The sequence below is a fragment of the Lepisma saccharinum genome, chromosome 16 (genome assembly GCF_977018435.1).
Source record: "Lepisma saccharinum chromosome 16, izLepSacc3.1, whole genome shotgun sequence".
NCBI lineage: Eukaryota > Metazoa > Arthropoda > Insecta > Zygentoma > Lepismatidae > Lepisma > Lepisma saccharinum.
In genome coordinates, this window is record NC_139244.1 from 10900137 (window position 1) to 10921896 (window position 21760).

At 39.4% G+C, this 21760-nt stretch overlaps 2 protein-coding genes across 2 annotated transcripts in view; one reads left to right on the forward strand and one right to left on the reverse strand.

Annotated features, from left to right (window-relative positions):
• The window catches only part of LOC145999898 (uncharacterized), a 201173-nt gene that overhangs the window by 1957 nt on the left and 177456 nt on the right, over nucleotides 1-21760 (forward strand). The window contains exon 2 of the mRNA XM_083137172.1: nucleotides 202-440. The gene's annotated coding sequence lies outside the window, so the exon portion shown is untranslated. The remainder of the gene's footprint in view (nucleotides 1-201; nucleotides 441-21760) is intronic.
• LOC145999894 (uncharacterized) lies at nucleotides 1148-6206 on the reverse strand. The gene is made up of 3 exons (XM_083137167.1): nucleotides 6021-6206; nucleotides 3923-4304; nucleotides 1148-2208 (listed from the first exon to the last, which is right to left on the reverse strand). The coding sequence occupies exons 1-3, from the start codon at nucleotides 6177-6179 to the stop codon at nucleotides 2105-2107; spliced, it is 645 nt and encodes a 214-aa protein (XP_082993293.1). The 5' UTR covers nucleotides 6180-6206; the 3' UTR covers nucleotides 1148-2104.

The following is a 21760-nucleotide window of genomic DNA, read 5'->3' on the forward strand; positions in this document are numbered from 1 at the left end:
TTAACCTTCAACATATTCTGCTTATTGCTCTTATGTAATAATACTAAATATGTAAATTAAATATAATAATATTTATATTGTGATTATTTTGCATTTCAGATTAAGTAACAAAAATTTTTCCAGACTTCTGAAAATGTTCATTATAAATTGCTGTTGTTGTTAGTAGTGTTTCAGTTTTTAACGGTTTTCTCTTTATTTCAGATTGCCCTTCAGTGCTTCCCTTCCTATTTGAGGTAGCAAGAAATAGGTGAACACTAACTGACAGTAGGCAGGGCGTTCCGTTTTCTATATTGATGTGCGTGTAGTGTTTTCGGGAGTGACTGACCTCGGCCAGTGTCGGGATTCTTAAAGTGTGTTAAGAAATGCCAGATGGAAGGGTAGATAAGACACGAAGCTGATGAGAAGGAACAAGGGTTGCTGCAGGAAACTTGCTGCAAAAGGTACCTACAATTTTCAGTGTACGCATGTCCCCCTCTTTTGGGGGAGTGGTTTGCGTATTGTGCTACGACGGCAAAGCCCTAGTTTCATCATTTATCCCCATCGTCGCGAGTAACGTAATAAGATAAAATAGAAAGTGGTAAAAACGTTACCAAATATTAACGATACATTTTTGTTTATACATTTGGGCTCTTATTTGTGTGAATTTCAAAGTAAACTAATGAAATAAATTGGTGAAGAAATACAATGAAATACATTTTTCTATCTTATACCTAGGATTCGATCCCCCCAGAGACTGAAATCCCCCATATCATTATACCACGAAGGTTGACACCAATGACACATAAATACACTTAGGAAAATAACGAAGACAGCTAAAATTTCCAGGTCTCACTCATTGCAAGACAATTATACCAGTGTCTTTATTCACAGTAAAAGCAGAAAAGCTAAGTTTTTTAATGGTAGTTATAACAAGGTGAAACTTGTACAAAAAATGTTCTTGAATAATCTCATTACACCTTTGACTTGCGTTAAGTTTCTGGGGGAGTGTCTGACACCTTCACCGTGTATTTTGTATGGCATAATAAATGCGAGAACAGTTATTCTGCTTTCAGTTTTTGCGCACCCACGTGTACACGCAGCCACTGTATATGTATATACCTGTGGTTCTTTGAAATTGATTAAAACAGTTTTTGAAACATATCCTTTATTTGTCATCATTACATACCTGCACACACATACACACACTCTCTTTCTCACACGCGCACTCACATATGCTTATATGATCTTAAATTTATCATAACTGCCATTAGATGGCCACATTTCGGCAATTCCTTGCTTTTTTTCCCCCATGAAAATAGGGTTTGACTTAGGCAACCAATTTCATGTGATAATTGTTAATTCCTGTCACAATGTTTCCATTACCTTAGTTTATTTTATACGTCTTTTATTTCTCAACTCTCTGTTAGCAGTATGTATTATATGTTCAGTTCCTTACATGCATGTTTCTTATTTCATTTGCAGTTCCATAAAGTGTTTCAAATTGGGTTTATTTTGCATCACTTATTATAAAAGGCAAACTTCAATAATTTTTATGAATTGAGTTATGAAATATGCAATTTGACGACATGGACGTACATTAAAATTAAGTAATTTCAATCAAAATTTTCTTTGAAAGTTCAAAGATGATACTTCATAGTAAAGTAATATGTGGGGCATTCCAGCGTTAAGTGTGTGACATTTCACACACAAATATATAAGGTTCTTGAGGTGAGATTGGATTCAAATATTCATAACGAACTGATGCCATAGAATCATGCAGAGTTTTTTGGTATCTGCTAACAAATTTTAAAATGGCACTTTAAAAATGTAGCCAAATTTGATTTTATTTGCCTGTGAAACATATATGCTACAGAAGCTAATATTTTTTCTGGAGAAATACACAAATTGTATGGATTCACAAACATTTAACCTTAATGCAAATGAAAACACTAATACTTTTCACATTAATTCATTTTGTTATTTACGTGAAGTAGGGTCACCCTTCGTGGAATGCCCTATGTTTATGATTATTAAAACTGAATTATATATGACATATAAAAATAGCATAACAGTCAATAAATTAGAGAGTCTTCTGTAACACATAGGAATTGTTACGTATTCCCCTTCAGAGCACCTGGTTTATTCTGATATCAGCACAGCCACGAAAAGTTTCTTGAGGTCCGCATCCTGTAGCTGATGTACCATTCCCACAGGGGCCCCAGTTGTTTCCTGAAACAATAAAGTATCTATTATTATTATTTTCTATTAGTTCTGTACCCTAAGCAGCAAATTTGTGTTTTTTTTAGCTAAACTAAATTTGACCCTAAAAGCAGTGTGTGAGATGCAGAAACAATATCAAAACCTGACGTTTATCCATTCCATCAGCTAATAAAGTTACTATCACAATGCACACAGAACTAAAAATACATCAATTCAAGGTTGATGCATCAGTTGGCACAGTTAAACGTCTAATTTTGGTTTATTTGAAATGATCGTGCCTGATCTAAATTTTTAGTGCATCGCATGGAACAACAGCTGATAAAAGTACTCTTGCATGCATTTTTGTGCAGTTTTTAATGCAGCAAAAGTACATCATTAGCAATTTATACACTTGAATGTATTGAGGAGCATTCCATTGTCACGGGTAGGACAGGCGGACTACATTTTGATATGAAAGTAACTATTCTACTGATAGTTAAGTTAAGCAACATTTTTCTTACATCTTCTGGGCAATGAAATATGTAACTTAACACTGTTTGTTGAACATAACTACCCTTAAACTACTTTCCCAGATTTATAGCTATAATTGAACAATTTTGTGGCATGGGTGGGACAGACGAAACACTGCCTGTTCACTTAATAAGAAATTTATTTTAATTTCTGTGGATTGTCCGATTTGTCAAATGATGAAAAAATAAATTGTTTAACATAAAGAGATAAGGTTTGAATATTCTAGTGGAGTTGAGGGAGAAATGTAACAGTTAAAGGAGAAATTCAATATTTTTTGGTGTCACGCGTTGGGCACAATAGAAAACAGAAGTAAATGAAGAAATTAAAATGAACTAAAAATATTTAAAATACCTCCTACATTCTAACTTACTTGTATAATACGTGAATTTTTATGCAAATGACAATTTTAGATTCTTCATTCACAAGATGAAATAAAGTTAGCATTCCATTTAATTTTAAAAATTTATATTCAGAGTCACTTTGACTTGGAATGCCCCTAGTTATTAACAGACTTGTGTCAGTTGACACATTTTTGCTTCTGTGTGTACAATGCTTTATTGTTTGTGTATACTAAATACAGATGCTTATAAATGCTACACTACACTACTACTATGTACTATGGTGTGTAAATTATCTGTTCAAATCGGTTTTGGATATCAATACAACAACTTACACATGCAATTCCGGCACAGAAAACCGCTCTGTTAAGCATTTTAATGAAGCCAAGGGGTGCTTTTAGATTTAACGACGGCGTTAAAACTCTGTTAGCTTTAACGAAGGTTGGAGAAATGTAGCGATAACGCTCTTTAAAAAATTAACGAAGCTTGGGAGAACCGGCCATATAACCAGTGGAGTGTATCGTGTTTGCACAGTAAATGGAGCTTCAACGTGTTTTCTATAGAGTGAGTCGTGTCGCCTCTGTCACGCATGCGCAGTGAATGAAGCAGTGCGCTCGTGAAGTGTTTACTCAAGTGCTAGTAGGTTGTGGTGAAGTGTCGCTAGTCGCTTTGGTGTGAAATCTGGGCCTCCCCGATTGCGTTAGTGGTAGGTAACGTTGTCTCGTTGTAATCAAGGGATCACGGGTTTGATTAGCTGTGGAGGCACATAGCGGTGCGGATCCCACTTTAAACCAGTCCCGATTTGCCTTACTGTGTATAAAGTGGACTTAAAACACTCACCCAGTGTGAAATCTCACCCATTCGTCTGAACTTACCAGCATTCCAGTGCCATTGAAAGACGCAATGGCAGCATGTTAGTCCTTTCGGCAACACAAGGGGGATATCGATGTTACCTATCCTATTCGGGCTCAAATAGTATCTGTAGGCTCCGGTGTCGGCCAGTCGCAACTGATACTTGTCCAGGCACTCCTGTGTAGCGTCGCGACCAGATTTGTCCAGGGGACACACTCTGAACTCAAAATAACCTTTGTGGTTTGCCGTGATGTCCACCGTAGCCGTTATAACGCTTCCACTTTTATATTTCCTGGTAATGATTCCCAGTCCATATTTCCCACCTAGCTCGTTGTCTCTTGGAGGGGCCTGACTCCACGAGTCTCCACAAATTCCACATTTTCCGTTGTTTACTGCCCATTGGACCTGAAAATTGACGTTAATTTGTGTTAAATTTTTAAAATATTAATGTACACAATTTTTAAAAATTTTACTTTCTATGAAGTGTTGCCAACTCTTATTACAATTCTTAGATGTACCAAAACTGACTAAATAATTTTGTACTATAAAATTGTTGTTTGTTTTCTGTCCAGCAATGACATATTGATTTTTATCTGCCATAAAATTAATAAAAATCATTACAAAATTTGCAATTAATATACTGATATCTACAATAATATCATGAAACTGATTTAACCACTGAGTTACTTAAAATCCTAGGACAATAATCGTCTTGCAGGAAAACGGATGAAGTAGATGAAGGAATTAATTTGTTATTTTTATATAGGCCTGTATCAGCCTACTAATTCCTTTTTCCACTGCTTAAGAATGTCTATAAGTTACAAAAAAGTTGATTGTTGATTTGGTTTATTTTACTTCGCTTTTCTGCCACTTTTGGCTAATTGCGTAGATGGAGATGAATGATGATATGATGAAATTGATGAATGGACACTCACAAACACCCATGCCCAGGCCGGGATTCGAACCCGGGACCCATGGCATCGTAGCGCGATGTGATAACCACTCCGCCACGGAGGCTGGCACAAAATAGTTGATTGTGTTATTGCATGTAACTTTTTGTTTAGCTTTTGCTTTCTATTAATATAAATCAATTAGATTTATTAATTATATTTGTCTTGCATTCATTTTTAATGGTGTCTTGAAAGGAGAGAGAGAGAGAGAGAGAGAGAGAGAGAGAGAGAGAGATACCATGCAACATACAGAGAGAGAAACATTATCCTTCGTTCTTTGTGTATGTTGTCGATATTATACTTACAAGGGAGGTTATCTAAGTGTACCCCTTCGATTTCCATGAAACTTGGCAGGTGTATAGAGGGGCCCAAAGGAAGAAATACGTGTTTTTTTTGTTTCGGCTAAAAACTGTTTTAGGGGGCAACCCTAACGTGGTTTCGGGGTCAGATCCCCACTTGGAATTTCTCCTCATATTGACATTTGAGGGTGGGGGGGTTGACCCCCAAAACTGTTTTGTTTAGCCGAAACAAAAAAACATGTATTTCTTTGGGCCCCTCTATACACCTGCCAAGTTTCATGGAAATCGGAGGGGGACACTTAGATAACCTCCTTTGTTAGTAGACACTAAAGCATATTTGAAGTCAAAACTAATTATTTACCTCAGTTGTTACAATAAAAACTCTTCCCCTCGGAAATATTTAGTGCGGGGATTTTTAGCACGGTTCTGAAAGGTCCAAAAACCCATGAATTCTAAGGTGTTCTACTATTGGGTTCTGTAACAAGACCTGAACCTTTTTTCTCGCACAATTTAAATTCGGTCCAAGTTGCGTATTGTTTCAGTTCATACGGAACTTGGACCGCATTTAAATTCATCAGGAGAAAGGGTTCCTATTGAAATTGTTCCGGATAAAAGGTTACTGGACCGTATTTAAATTCGCCGGAAGGAAGGTTCCTGGACCGAATTGAAATACTTTAAACATAAAAAAGGTTCTTTACGGTCCAGAACCCATTTACGATTGCTGGACCGGAATTGAATTTATTTAAAATTCATGGACCTTTAACAACCATGATTTCTAGGTCTAGATTATCGGTGGGGGACAATCCTCTCTACCCCCAGATTCCCCTCCTGGCGGGAAAATACATGTTCTCTAAGTGTAAAGTTTCCCTTACCTCAAATCCGCCACAGAATAGCTGGTTGTCGTTATAATTGATCGCAGCTTTGTACCCAAGCCTCCACAGCGAAGATCTGCTAGGTGGGTCCATCAAACGGCCATGCCCCATCACTTGAACAGCGCACAACAGCCCCGCGGCCAACACTATAATCTTCATGTCGTTCGTTTAGCACTCCAAGTTCAAATTGTGACACCCCTGAACTTCAGACGCAAGAGTATAAATATTGTTCGAAGCACAGTAGGCGGGGCACAGAAAGAACCTTGTGTTGATTTAGGCTGATATCTTCCGAGTAAACTTGCGGAAAAATCACTAGAGGAGAATTACAAAACTGTACGAAGTGCTTGAATCACTTCTACGATACGTTATCTCCAGGAAGAGACCACCACCTTCTTTTTTGTTGTATTTACTCTATTTTCCCATGATACTTTCTTGTTTGTGAGCATAACTCAGCAGCGAATATAGATATAATTTGAACCTTGTTATTTCCGGCATATTGTTTGCAAACATAGTCAGTCTATGTATGTTAATTTGAGATTTTATATCTTCAATCCTCTTTATAATCTTTATCAGGGCAAGTCTGTAAAGGGAAGTCAATCTTTCAGCAATACATTTCCTTTCCGTGAATATCACTGAAGGTAAATAAGGTGGCTTAAAAAACCCAATATTTTATGACTAATTGAAAATTATGACACAATTCGCAAAGCCTTTGTTTCATGTACTTATCTTTGACATTTCATAATCTTAGTCATTGTATACGGCATGCTTTCCTCTTCTCAAACCACCACCAAATATTTTTTTTTGTCCATAAGTCATATTTTATCTCTAAATCAAAAATGTCTTACTTTTTTCCTTTTTCAACCTTTTAAGAGGGGGCTGGAGTTTGGCAATAATATGGTTTTGCTGTTCCATCTCGGCACCATGACACCTAGCGGCATATCGGGGAACTAGGAAGTTTTCAAAACAAAAGTTGCTTCAACATCAGACAGGACTGACCCTAGGTGGGTGCGGGGATTGGGGCATACAATATACACGGGGTCTATAATCAATATTTTTTTTAGAGGTCTGAAAAATAATAGGTCTTTGTTCCTTGGTCTGAAATATAGGTGTCCTATATGATTACAATTTCAACATTATTACAACTAATGCACAATTAATTTAGCTTTCGTATTATTTGTTATCTAACTGTAAGAGCAATAAGGACAACATGTTGTTGGTTAAAACCACGGTTGTTAAAGGTCGAGGAACATAAGCGCCGACTCCATGGGGCTTGGGGGGGGGAGCTCGAGCCCCTTAATGTTAACGATGTAGGGGCAGAGCCCCCCAAATAATTTTGCTTAAGAGGATCTAATATATTATTTTGCTTCTCTTGTAAAGTTTACTTTGAATTGTGCCACAGGAACGTAACTTTAAATACACATTTGAAATGTTCTAGAATCTAGACCATCAACTTTTGGGGGCTGAGACCGCTAAACCATCAACTTTAGGGGGGAGGGCTATGACCAGAGACAGCAAAACACATGACTTATTACTGTAATTATGAGTATTGTTAATTTTTTTTACTGAAAAGAGTTTCAAAGGACGATGAGCATGAACTAGGAGAGTGGATGGGACGTTCGGGCTACAAATGGCTCTAACATGACATTCAGAACGAGATCATTGATATATTAGGGAGATCTCTTTTGCGCTCCATGGTAGCAGTTATTAAAAGTCGGGAATATTTTGATATTATGGTTGACGAAACTTGTGACATATCCATCCGTGGACAATTAATATTCTGCATTCGAACTGTGAATAAAAATTTTGATATTTTTGAGGAATTCGTGGGCTTTTATGAGATTCCGAACACTGAGGCCAAAACTTTAAAAAAGGAGAGAGTGAGTCATTCATTAATTTATGTCAGTAACCAGAGCCCCCAATAATTTTGACAAGTCGGCGCCCCTGTCCAGGAACCCATAAATTTTAATTGGTTCTATTGGGTTCCGTTGCAGGACCGGAACATTTTTCCTCTCACAATTTGAATTCGGTCCAAGTTCCGTATTGTTTCATTGAAAAAAGTTTCCTGGACCGTATTTAAATTGATCTGGTAAAAAGGTTCCTGGACCGAATTGAAATACGTTACAGATAAAAAGGTTCTTTACGGTCCAGAACCCATTTACGCTTGCTGATTTTTCTCTCCTGGACCGGAATTGAATTTATTTAAAATTCCTGGAGCTTTAACAACCCTGGTTAAAACCAAGAATTCAGAACCTAATTACAGGTTCCAAATTAGTATTTCTTTTCATTTTCGACGTGCCACTGGTGCGGAGATCATTATGTTTAATTAGAAAACGTGTCTGTTCAATATCTACCAAAGTGATATTTTTAATCATATCCAATAATATTTTCTATCACAGTTCTTTCGTTGACTTTTCATTGAGTTTTCACATTGTAGTGAATTTACATTGTTCCATCTAAAATTATACTTGTACTTCATGGTTTCATTCTATAATTAAACGAATAGTTAACTATTTTTGATTGAAATAATTGAACACGACTTTTATGTAGTACTTTATATAGAATATGATTTCAGTAAGAATACTGATATTGGATATTTATATGCAGGGAATGGATTTGTATGTAAATACATATTTATGTATGAAGCTAAAATCAGTTATATTTTGTATTATCTTTGCGTATCATTTTTTATTTATTTATTTATGCTTTGCACTTCTACAGAGGATTGAACCTCTAATTACAGAAGGCGTACACTGTGTTTGATTAATACAATAGAAATTACATGAAAATATACAAACACATATTCATTCATTCATTCACGTACAATACATATAACATACAACATACAACATACGTAACACATGAGATAATATATATACACTTATCTACATACATTTAGGCAAAAGGTTTATACGTAATTCACAAGTATTGCACAATGTAAATGGTAACATTTATATTAAACAATCTATATTCTATCAGAGTTTCGTTTTCTATAGCACCGAATCTATTATTCTTTTTAATCTGTCAAATGGAAGTGAAAAATCTACACATTGGTTGTTTGCAACAAGGATATTGTAACTGTGACACATTCTATTTATTGGTCAGTTTCTATATTTCTGAGTTTTTGAAATTTTAGAAGTTAGACTATTTCTATTACGCAGATTATTTTTTCTTATATTAAATTGTATTTGACCGAGAAAGGAGCTGTTGTCTAAGACACCATTAATTGTTTTATACAAGTACAACTGTTCTAATATTTTCTTCCTATTACTGAGACTCTTAAAACGAAATATGTCAAGCAGATTATTATAATTCACGTTATGCACGTCATGGCACGTGAGACTCGAAAAATTAAGTTTTTATTTCCCATATTTTTACATATATTAGGTTTTGGCTCATATTATAATATTATATATATATATTATATATAATATTTTTGCATATTATTTCCATATTTCAGAACATTTCTCAACATATAATCCATATTCGCGCAATAAATACATGCCAGCGTGCGACCGAAAGACTTGGGTGATTTGTTTGCGAATAACTGACAAATTTGAAATACACTCCCATTATTTCTTGCTATATTGAACACAGTTTTATTCAATATGAATCCATTTTGAGAGACAACAGAAGGAAATTCACGTTCGAACACTTACTCCAAAATTTTGTCATTCATTGTTTTGGAAAAAGAAAAAGAAAACACATTTTGTGTTGTTTTACAATTATTGTCAATGTAAGCGTCCTGTATTTTATGTAGCTCGTGTAACGCCCTACATTATTAAAAAATATTTTTTTTTACAATTTTAAGTCTATATTTTGGTGAAAATAACTAAATATGTATTTACATATTTAGCAGATTTTTACTACATATATTATATATGAATTAAAAAAAGCAACAGCCTAGTTGCTTAATTGGAAGGAGCGTCCTATAAGCCCGTAATAAACTGTACACAAAAGATTATTTCTATCTGATGCGGGATCCCCTGAATCCTGGGGTAAGTGCCCGAGTAGGGCTTTAACCCTCCCGTAAATCTCACAGCGAGCATTGGCTTGGCACAAGAGGGCACCTGCTTCTTTTCATTCTGGTCTCGGTCGGCGTATTTACAAACCCTACGGTGCTGCAGAACCTCCAGCGATATGTGGCTTCTGATTGGCTGCCATTCCGGAAGTTAATACTTTTCATTATCCAGTGTTCCTTCAAGGTAATTGGTGTAAGAGAAAACGCTAGATGGCAGGATTCAAATTCACAGTGTAGATTCCAGAGATCGATTCCAACAAGACAAGGAACCCCCTATTAGCATATTCTTGTAATTAATGTCTTGAAAGACAGGAAAAAAACTCTTGGTGAAGTGAATCACTTTACCTATTTAAAATGTCATCATTGCAAACATTGTAACTACTTATGATCATTTAGAAAATATAATTGCATATCTAGGTTATTGCAAACAATCTCAATTCGAAGTTTTAGTTGTCCGCTTAGTCTATCGTCGTGTTTATTACATAATTTATTGCATTTTCAATATCATTTTCAAAGATTCTTGATATTGTTCAACCGGTTCAACAATATTATGTTTCTACTTTCAGAGACGTTCAAAATTCATATTGATTTTTGTCACCAGAAAACGATTGCATTGCATTTCTTACACAACTTTAAACAAAAATGTATATGTTCACATAATTTTGACACTTTTATTACAAACTTTATTACTAAATAATTACGAGTCTAATCTTTTATCCTTTTCTTGTAAACAAACAAACAAGTAAAGATGGACACGGAACAAAAACACTTCCGGTGCGCACAGCCAATAAGAAAGCGATATATCCACTTGGTTCTGCAGCACTCTAGGGTTTGTAAATACGCTCTCGGTCGCTTTCAAGGTTTCGTTAGTGTCAAAGACCAGTTCACTGCTGGCAATAGATCAAGCCTCTCCGAAGGAGTACTGGTAACTTCGTTCCCTTGTAATTAGTTGATCTCTGCTTCGATACCCGGTGGAGGCACATAGTGTAATAGTAATAATAACCTAAAATAATTCACCCAATTTTCCAACAGAGGTATTTAGTGGGCTGCGCGATATTCGGCAGCTCTGGTCTAATTTTTCGCCGCTGATAAAAACGTGTGTTTTTTAAATAACGATTTTTTTAAAGATCTACCCTATCTAGCCGTGCCAAAAAAGCATTCAGCAAAACGTAATTACGGGTCATTAAGAACCATTTCTTTATTAGTGTTTTAAAAATATATAACCCCTGGCGTAACAGCCCGTGAAGGACCAGTGCCTAGCTCCTGACTGCTGCAACCTCACTCTCACCAGAGGTGGCATTGATTGATTGATTTGCTTTATTTTACTTCGCTGTTTGTGCTACTTTTGGCTAATTTGCGAAGATGGGGATGAGTGATGAGATGATATGATGAAATGGATGAATGGACACTCACAAACATACATGCCCAGGCTGGGATTCGAACCCGGGACCAGTGTTGCAACAATATGAGGGCACAATTTCCCTTTCCAAGCGACAAAATTTCCCTTTTTGGACCATTTTTTCCCTTCACCTAAACAAATCATGTAATAATGATAATAATAATAGCAATAATAAATAGTAGTAGTAGCAGTAGAACCAGCAGAAGTAACTAATTATTATTATTATTATTATTAGTGGTGTGTGGTAGTAGTAGTAATAGTATTTCCGTTGGTCAATGTTAGTATGAAAAGAACATTCACATAAATGTCAACTTCATCGCTCCCTGGCCAGATGTTCTAGGTTCTAGGTTCTAGGTTAGAATCAAACCTCATCGTTGCTATTATGCATAAAAGCGACGTACAAGAAACGTAACAGAAATATAAATAGGTATGGACTTATATTCAAAGGAGTAGAGATAAGGAGCAGAAAAATAATTTTAAAAAAATGTGGATATGGAATTGAAAATTAACATGAACAGTAATAATGTGGAGTTAGATGTCTTCAAATTTCCCTGAAATTGTGGTATTTTTCATCGAAATTCCCTTTTGGTTAAGAATTGGGAGCGAATTTCCCTGCAAAAGGGAAATTTCCCTTCATGTGGCAACTCTACCCGGGACCCCTGGCGTCGTAGCGCGATGTGCTTACCACTCCGCCACGGGGGCAGGCACCAGAGGTGGGATATCATCTAACCAGTTACGGAATGACGTGTGGTCAGCACGACGATAGGTTTCTATGACCGGGTTAGGCTACCAATTCGTAGCTCCTCAATTTCCTCACGATGGTGGGTGGCCACCGGTCCCACACAGAGAACGAAATCTCAGGAGAAAAGTTGTTTCGCTTCCTCCAGGACACTCGAACCTGCAAGCGTCGCTTAGTGTTGTCACATGAAGGGAATTTCGATGAAAAATACCACAATTTCAGGGAAATTTGAAGACATCTAACTCCACATTATTACAGTTCAAGTTAATATTCAATTTTATATCCACATCGTTTTTATTTTTTCTGTTCCTTCTTATCTATGCTCCTTTGAATATAAGTCCACATCTACAGGGTGATTCTAAAGGTATAGTACAAACGAAAACCACAGATACCTCCCATGAAATAGAGACGAAAGTTCCCCTTCCACTTTGCCGAGAGATGCCTCCGTGAGGAGCTAGACAACGCCGAAAACGTGTGAAAATGAACTTCACACCTCTGTACAGCCAGTACCAGTGAAGATAGAAAGGCGGAACAAACGAAGTCAAAAGGAACACCAAAGTCGCCCATCCGAAAAACACTAGGCGGCAGCTGCGCAACGCATGCGCATGGGGTTCCACAAAGGAAATAGGAGTGTCCCGTAAGACAAGTGAAGGGAAAGGGTAGCGATCGACAACGGTAGGGAGAAAAGAAGCTATGAAGCATGAAGTAACAATTGCACAGCGGGAAACAAACACCATGACTGAAGCAGTGCAGTCGAGAAAAGTAGTGTGGGGTTGCAGAACCACGGGAGGACGACGTAGGATGTAAAAACACACCGAGAATGCAAGCAAAGTGGTCCGTGACACTCGACAGGCAACAGACGCGTACATGGTTCGGGGCAGAAATGGCGGCGCTGGCGGTGCAGCGCAAGGGGAGTCCCAAAAACACAGTGGGGAGACACCGCAGCAAGAACGAAGCACGGTGCAACAAAAGAGAAAGAGGACCGGACGGGGAATGGTACCTGCCAAGGAGACAACAAATGCGGGACGAGGGATTCCCCGTAGCAGCACCGAGGGGATGCCACACAGAGGTCGTGCGCCAGCAGGACAAACACAGCAACTACGGGCACAGGAGGTTATTGCTAATGAAAGGTGCACGTACAGCTAGGACCACGTACCCCGTACTGACGTTGTAACAAACGTCGTGATGGGGCCCAATCAGCCTCTTAGAAATGAAGCCGGAGGCACATCGCTGGGTGGGAGCGGGCGAAAGGCTGCTGGAGTGTCGTACGGACCCCACCACTCCGTACGGTGGACGACACTAATGGACGAGGTCGGAATGTTTCCATCCCGATCACCAGGTCCACCGTTCCCAGAGCTGAAGCAGGCTGCTTGCTTCCGAGCGCAATCCCAGCCGAACAACTCGAGTCCCTCCTCGGCCGCAGCCTTCCGCTCCGGAACCAAGCGTAGCCTCACACCACCGCAGCCGCACACTGCCGCGTGGGTGTGAGACCGGGCCGAGCAAGGCTGGACAGATAAACTGCGTGGGACAATCGTGTAATGAAGCTACGTTGGGGTATGCACGTCTGTTCAACTGCTGGGTTACCCCACATTGGTGTACACAAACACCACACGATCGTACGTAGTGCTCCCCGTCGGCTCGAGCAAGACGGACGAAGTACGTGTTGTGGGTGAATGGGGCAAGAATGAAGGACGCTACATGTGTTCCACGATGACAAGGCCCCAGAGTACATGGCCCCACCTGACGGCAGTGGTCAGGTAGTGAAGAGCACAGGCACGGGCGGCTCAGGAACGTCAGCTGATTGTACCACAGCGCCGTGCGGACGTGTGGGCTGATTGGAAGTGCAGCGTCAGGGAGCGTGTCAGTGAAAAAGCCGATGCGGTGGTGGTGTGCTTGACGTATGACAATTGAGTACGTTGTTTCGAAGCCGTTTGACCAGTGTGTGTGTGTGTGTGTGCCACCTGTGCACTGCAGTACAGTATTCCATAATTGGCACTATCCTCACCGTACCATGGAACGCTACACATTTGTAGAACTGAGGGACATGCATTTTGTCTACGGCCTTGCAGATGGCAAAGGCCGAGCAGCTGCACGCCTTTATCGCGGACGGTATCCGGAGAGGCGACAACCCGACAGCAGGTTGTTTTCGAACGTGCACCGTACCCTTGGTGAATCGGGTGTGTTACGTGCAGGCCATCATGTCGGTCACCCAAGACATGTGCGCACCGCGGCGGTCGAGGAGGACGTACTTGCTCGCGTGGACGACACACCGTCCACTAGCACCCGTAGCATTGCACGTGCAGTGGGAGTATCACAGTCGACAGTGTGGCGTGTCCTTCATGATGATCTGCTGTATCCCTATCATCAACAGCGAGCCCACGCGTTGCAGGCTGAGGATTACCCACGACGTGTGGAATTCTGTCAACGACTGTTGCAGTTTTGTACCGACGATCCCCGTTTTTTGCGCCATGTGCTTTTCACGGACGAGGCAACATTCACCCGTGAGGGCATCTTCAATTGCCGAAACAGCCATGTGTGGGATTATGAAAATCCACAAGCAGCAGTCGAGGTGCACCATCAGACCCAGTTTACAGTGAATATCTATGCAGGTATCATCGATGAACAGATTATCGGTCCATACCTGCTGCCACCACGTTTAAATGACCGCCTCTATCGCACCTTTCTTGCATCAGTCCTTCCAGAGCTGCTAGAAGATGTACCCCTCAACGTGCGACATCGTATGTGGTTTCAATTGGATGGAGCGCCTGCACATTTTGATGGCACAGTGCGAACCCTTTTGCACCGTATCTACCCACAGCGCTGGATCGGCAGAGAGGGCCCCGTCCCCTGGCCCGCCCGTTCGCCTGACCTCACACCAATGGATTTCTTCTTGTGGGGCCATGTGAAAACACTCGTCTACGAGACCCCGGTGCCTGACAAGGAAACATTGTTAGCGCGGATACTTGCAGCATCGGCCGAGGTGTGTACCATGCCAGGGATTTTTGATAGGGTTCGCCAGAATTTCCTGCGACGCTGCAATGCCTGCATTGAATGTGGTGGTCGTCAATTTGAGCAACTTTTGTAACAACGTCAGTCCGGGGTACGACTACGTACTACGTACTATTCCTATCTGTAAGTGCACCTTTGCGTGGCAATAAACCTCCTGTGCCCGTAGTTGCTGTGTTTGTCCTGCTGGCGCACGACCTCTGTGTGACATCCCCTCGGTGCTGCTACGGGGAATCCCTCGCCCCGCATTTGTTGTCTCCTTGACAGGTACCATTCCCCGTCCGTCCTCTTTCTCTTTTGTTGAACCGTGCTTTGTTCTTGCTGCGGTGTCTCCCCACTGTGTTTGGGGACTCCCCACGCGCTGCATGTGTTTGTTTCCCGCTGTGCAATTGTTACTTCATGCTTCATTGCTTCTTTTGTCCCTACCGTTGTCGATCGCTACCCTTTCCCTTCACTTGTCTTGCGGGACACTCCTATTTCCTTTGTGGAACCCCATGCGCATGCGTTGCGCAGCTGCCGCCTAGTGTTTTTCGGATGGGCGACTTTGGTGTTCCTTTTGACTTCGTTTGTTCCGCCTTTCTATCTTCACTGGGACTGGCCGTACAGAGGTGTGAAGTTCATTTTCACACGTTTTCGGCGTTGTCTAGCTCCTCATGGAGGCATCTCTCGGCAAAGTGGAAGGGGAACTTTGGTCTCTCTTTCATGGGAGGTATCTGTGGTTTTCGTTTGTACTATACCTTTAGAATCACCCTGTATTTATTTTTCTGTTAAGTTTATTGTACGGCGCTCTTATGCATAATAGAAACGATGCGGATTATCGATTAAGTGGATTCCTGAGCAGGATTCGAATCTAGGACATCTGACCAGGGAGCGATGAAATTGACATTTATGTGAATGTTCTTTTCATACTAACATGGACCAACGGAAATACTATTACTACTACCACCACCACCACCACCACCACTAATAATAATAATAATAATTACAGCTACTTCTGCAGCTGCAGCTGCTGCTGCTGCTACTACTACTACTACTACTACTACTACTACTATTTATTATTGCTATTATTATTATCATTATTACTAGGCTTACCATATTTTTTGGTTCCAACCCAGGACATATTTGCGATCAACTACTTACTGCTGAATTTCAGATTTTTTTTTTACAAAAATAAATTGAAATGACTTAAGAGCCTTAACATTTTATTGGATCATTAAACTATAAATTGTACAAAAAAATATTAACATTATTTTCTAAAATCAATCAATTAGTTTTCAAATGTTTAATTGAATAATACATTTTCTGATGTTTAGGAAATCTGTTAGTTGACTCAGTTGTACTTTTCACAAGACATGACTTTTTTCAGAAATGGCTTGTTTGTTTTAATAACATCATAAAATTCACAACATGAAAGTTCTGAATTAATTTTAACATTCAGCAGATATTTAACAGTGGATACTAGAAGTCTACCGCTTTCTGCAAACCAAATATTCCCCATAATTGAAAATACTCTCCCAACTGGAGCAGATGTTCCAGGCAATGACATAGCAAACTCAACCATTTTAGAAATGTTGGTACGTGAAATATCAGTCTTTTGAAACACCTTAAAAATTGCTTGCCAATTCTCTTCAATAGTATCTGGTACTTCTTCATAACTTGAACCACAACCTACCTTTTGGTTTTGAATTACCTTGTTAATCAAATAGGTCATCAATATTTACGACATCTTTAACAATTGCATTAATAACTTGTGCACTCTCTTGTAAATCAAAAAAGGTATAATCGATCCTTGCCGGTCATAAATTTTGGTCGTGAATATTCTATACCGGTAGCAATTTCATGTTCAGATTCTCAAAACCCCGGACATTTTGCAATCCCGGACATCACCCCGGACAGCTCTAAAAACCAGGACTGTTTGGGCTAATCCCGGATGTATGGTAAGCCTAATTATTACATGATTTGTAATTTCCCAAAAGGGAAATTTTGTCCCTTGGAAAGGGAAATTGTCCCCTCATATCGTAGCAACACTGCTTAGCCGGAGCCCAAAACCTGACACCTTGACTGCACGGCCCCCGTACGACACATGGAACTAAATAAATATACAAGTTTTTTCAACGAAATATACATACTACCACTAGATTACAAATCCGGGATCCTTTTATGAATATATCGCAAGAATAAGTTGGCAAATGTGATTATTAGTACTACATCGACACCAATTTTTTTCTTTTCCAAAGTGTGTGCTATTGTTGCTGATAAAACTTTTGATCTTCTATCTCTGCTAAATATCCAAATAGGAAAATTTCACTCTTTGTGTGCATTATAGTGGTTTAACTATCGAGTTCTGATTATTCAGTTTTCCTCGCAGAGAACTCGTCCATTGTCGTGTTTTTCTCCGTAACGTATAAATAAATACCTGATAAGGTGCTGTGAAAGCATTCAGAAAACTGCTGTCGTATGTTTTCGTGCATGACGTCACTATCGAGTCATTGTTCCTTATGTTTATATGAGGAAGTTGTAACAGAATATGCTCCATAAGCTAATGTTGGCGTTCAAATTGAAGAAGATGCAGAACGGATGAAGTATTAAAAAAATTATTGTTCTGTGTGAAGATTATTTTTTAAATGCTATGATCTGCCTATTCAAATTGTGTTATTTTAATAAAACTACCATCAAAATGTACAATTTAAGGTTTATTTACGGAATAATAATGCTCAATTTTTTTAAAAAAATTTGATGCAATTAAGAATGGTACTGAGGCTCGAATGGTCTGGTTGGAACCAGACGAGATCTTGACCTGTCTCTCTCTCTTTTTGACGGTTATTTCCTTTATTACTTCCGTTTTTGCCCCTTTTTATCGTTTGCTCTCTTTCACAACTTTTGCTTTATTTTCTGTTTCCCTCTCTCTCTTTCATCTCGAGCGTTTTCTTTCATTCTTTCTACAGCGTGTCCCGCTTATACGTATAATAAAAGAAAAAATCACAACTTTTTTATTTACCAATATTTTTTGTCCAAACTTTGTACAAACATGTAACAACTCAGAAAGGTTTTTTACAAATCAAGAAAACTAGCGCACTTCCACATGTGAACCGTTAGTGGCATGGCAAATGTCAAACCGGTTGTCAGCCTCAAGCCACACGTTTTGAAGCATGTGCGGGGTAATGTTGCTTACTGCAACCACAATTCTTTCACGCAAGTCTTGCAAATCTCTAACCGGTGTACAGTAAACTTTGTCCTTAACACACCCCCACAACAAAAAATCGCACACAGTGAGGTCTGGTGACCGTTGGGGCCATTCAATAAAATTCGAACCTCTTCCTATCCATTTCCCATTCAAATGCTCGTCCAGGAAGTCTCTAACGAGATTTCAGAAATGAACCGGTTTCGCGTAACTGTTTTTCCCATTTCTTTATTGAAATGTACGATGGAACTACTTCTTTAGCACCCAAACCATAACGTGCACGAAATTGTCTTCTGCACAAGTGTCACAGACTTACTTCACTTCAGACAACGTTAAAACACAAAACACCTTTTCTTGTGGCGACCACATGACCAATGGCTACTGAGGAACTGATAATATCAGTTTTCAAGACATTCTGGCTACTGCGCATGCGCAACTACCACTGAATGTGTTGCTAAAAAAAATTCTGAACAACAATCACATCATTCTGACAGTTTGTTTAGAAATTATGATTTTTTCTTTTATTATACGTATAAGCGGGACACGCTGTATAAGTGTTATTTCTTCCACTACCATTCTTTCACCCCATCTCTCTTTTTTTATCTTGAGCGTTCTCTTTATTTATTTCCTTCTTTAAGAAGTTTTCTTCCCTCCTCTACCGTTCATTCATATATCTTTCTCTCTCTCTCCCCTCCCCTCCCCCTCTAGATCTCCCCGATGGCTTAGTAGTAACGTCGGCGCCTTGTAATCAAGAGGCTTCAGGTTCGATACCTTGTGGATGCACATAGTGGTTGGGATCCCACCTTAAACTGTAGGTCCAGTCCCGATTAGCCATACTGTGCATAACGTGAACTAAAACTCAAACAAACAAATAACCAAGCTTACAGTAAGGCTAATTGGGACTGGACCTACAGTTTAAAGTGGGATCCGAATCATTCTGTGCCTCCATCGATATAGCCACGTTTACGTAATCAGAAATAAGGTCTTGGGGTTACTCAAAAGGGACCCCCGATGACGGAGCTACGGCCCTTAAACAGCCCCTGGTACTAGCAAGGATCACCCCTGCTCCACAACATTGTTAAAAGTAACAATGTGAGACTTGCTGCTCCTTAATCGCAAATGTGTCAAGATCCGAAAGAATTAGTCACAAACATTAGGTAACCGCTACTTCCGACAGCAGATAAGCAAAGGTGACATTCCGATATGTGTAAATGTGTTTTAAGCACAAGTGGTTTTGCTGTACAAGTTAAGAGAGGGTAAGTATTGGCAAATATTTGTCTGAAGATAAATCCTCTTCACGTGAAGCAAATGCTGATTGCAAACTCGATAGCCGAAGGTAGGGCATGAGTTGCTCAGGTTAGGTTGGAAGGAGAAAATCCTTTATCATTGTTTCGAATTTGAGCTCTATTTGTTTAACAGGTTTGTGGCGTGCATTTAAGCATTGCAAGCAATCTGCGCTTAATCATAACATGTATTCAAATGTTAATCAACGTGGCTAGTTTGTTTTCGGTTTAGTATTCAATATTGTCAAGAGATGTCGTGGTAAGGCACAGTGCAACGCACTTGCCGCTCCTGCCAGATACGATAGAGGTCATTGCTTTCCTTGCCAGCGCCACGTCGCAGTATGCGGCTGTAACTTGCCGTGTAAGCTACGGAAAGAATGCTTACGTTCTAAGCTTCTCACCAGGAAGGGGGTATATAAAATGTGGCCCCCTAGGCTATCCTTTGTTTTGGCCCCAGTCGACATATTATTATTATTATTATTATTATTAAGAGTTTTGTTATCATGGTACTTCACTTTCAGTAATTGCATGCTCTGTACTAATGAATCTGTAAACTTTAAAATATATACATATCTGATTAAAATAAATAGTAATTAAACTTTGCTCCCGTTTGTAAGCGTCACTTGCACTATTCATTTCGCCACAGAACACCAATACTGCACATGCACCAAAGGAAAAGTGAACCGACACAACATTACGATAGCCATTCTGGTCGCGAACTGAGTTTGAGTTGCGTGTTTTAAGTCCACTTTATGCACAGAAAGGCTAATCGGGACCGGACCTACAGCTTAAAGTGGGATCCAAACCACTAAGTGTCTCCAGCGGACGTCAACGTTACCACTTCACCATCGGGGAGGCCTGCCGCGAACGGAGAAACCTAACTAACTAACTCTCTAGCCTTCTTAAACCCGAAGGTTCATGGCTGCAGCAACACAGGCCTTCCATCTGTCTCTATCCTGAGCAAGATCTCTGTATACTCCTTTCCATCCCTACCGATTTCCTTTAGGTCCATCTCAACGTTATTCCTCCATCTTCGTCTTGGACATCCTACAGGTCTCTTACCATCAGGTTTCCCAACAGAAATCCTGTAATCTCCTCTTTCCTCTCCCATTCGTGCCACATGGCCTGCCCACCTAAGTCTTCTTGATTTAATCATTCTAATAATATCTGGACATGAATACAAATTATGTAGTTCTAAATTATGTAACCTTCTCCACTCACCTGTCTCCTCATCCCTTTTAGGTCCAAATACTTTCCTAAGGATTTTATTTTCAAATACTCTCAATTTATGTTCTTCTTTCAATGTAAGGGACCAAGTTTCACACCCATATAATACTGCAAGCAAAGTTACTGTTTTGTATACTTTAATTTTTAGTTTCTTAGATATTAAACGATAAGACAAAAGTTCATGAATAGAAAAGTAGCATGCATTTCCTGAATTAAGCCTATTTTTATTTCCTCTTTAATATAATTTTCATTTTTTAATATTACTCCTAAGTATTTGAATTTGGAAACTGGTTCAAATTAGTTGTTATCAATAATTAGATTTTGATTATTAAATAACACTTGGTTTCGGCCTGTAAGCATATATTATGTTATGCTACCTCTGAAAATAGAGTTATGATGTATGAAGTTATTTAAAACGCTACAAACTCCATCCTTCTACCTTCTTTCATGAAATAATTAAGTAAAAGGACTTTACATGTTGTTTAATTTTTGCTAATTATGGCAATATTATAGTTTTCGTCAATTCTTTAGCTTCATCCCCCCCCCTGGACTTGTGGCCCCTGGGATACAGCCTAAGATAGGTAGTTTAGTGGCATATCCCCCTGCTTCTCTCTCTCTCTCTCTCTCTCTCTCTCTCTCTCTCTCTCTCTCACACACACACACACACACACACACACACACACACACACACACACACACACACACACACACACACACACACACACGGAGAGAGAGAAAGAGAGCGTGGGTGTATAATGAAAAGCATTGGGTGGACTCAACTCAAAGACTTGTTTTATTTTGTATAATAAAATAATACATGCCAATCCATATTAGCGTCAAGCGATGCCAATTACACAAATGTAAAACAAAAATCCTAAAAATGAGTG

Excerpts from the sequence above, each read along its gene's own strand:
- LOC145999894 (XM_083137167.1), bottom strand. The coding sequence starts at position 6,179 with ATGAAGATTATAGTGTTGGCCGCGGGGCTGTTGTGCGCTGTTCAAGTG. Across the intron at positions 4,305-6,020 it reads TATTCTGTGGCGGATTTGAG|GTCCAATGGGCAGTAAACAA; the intron begins GTAAGGGAAACT and ends GTCAATTTTCAG. Across the intron at positions 2,209-3,922 it reads TCAATGGCACTGGAATGCTG|GAAACAACTGGGGCCCCTGT; the intron begins GTAAGTTCAGAC and ends TTATTGTTTCAG.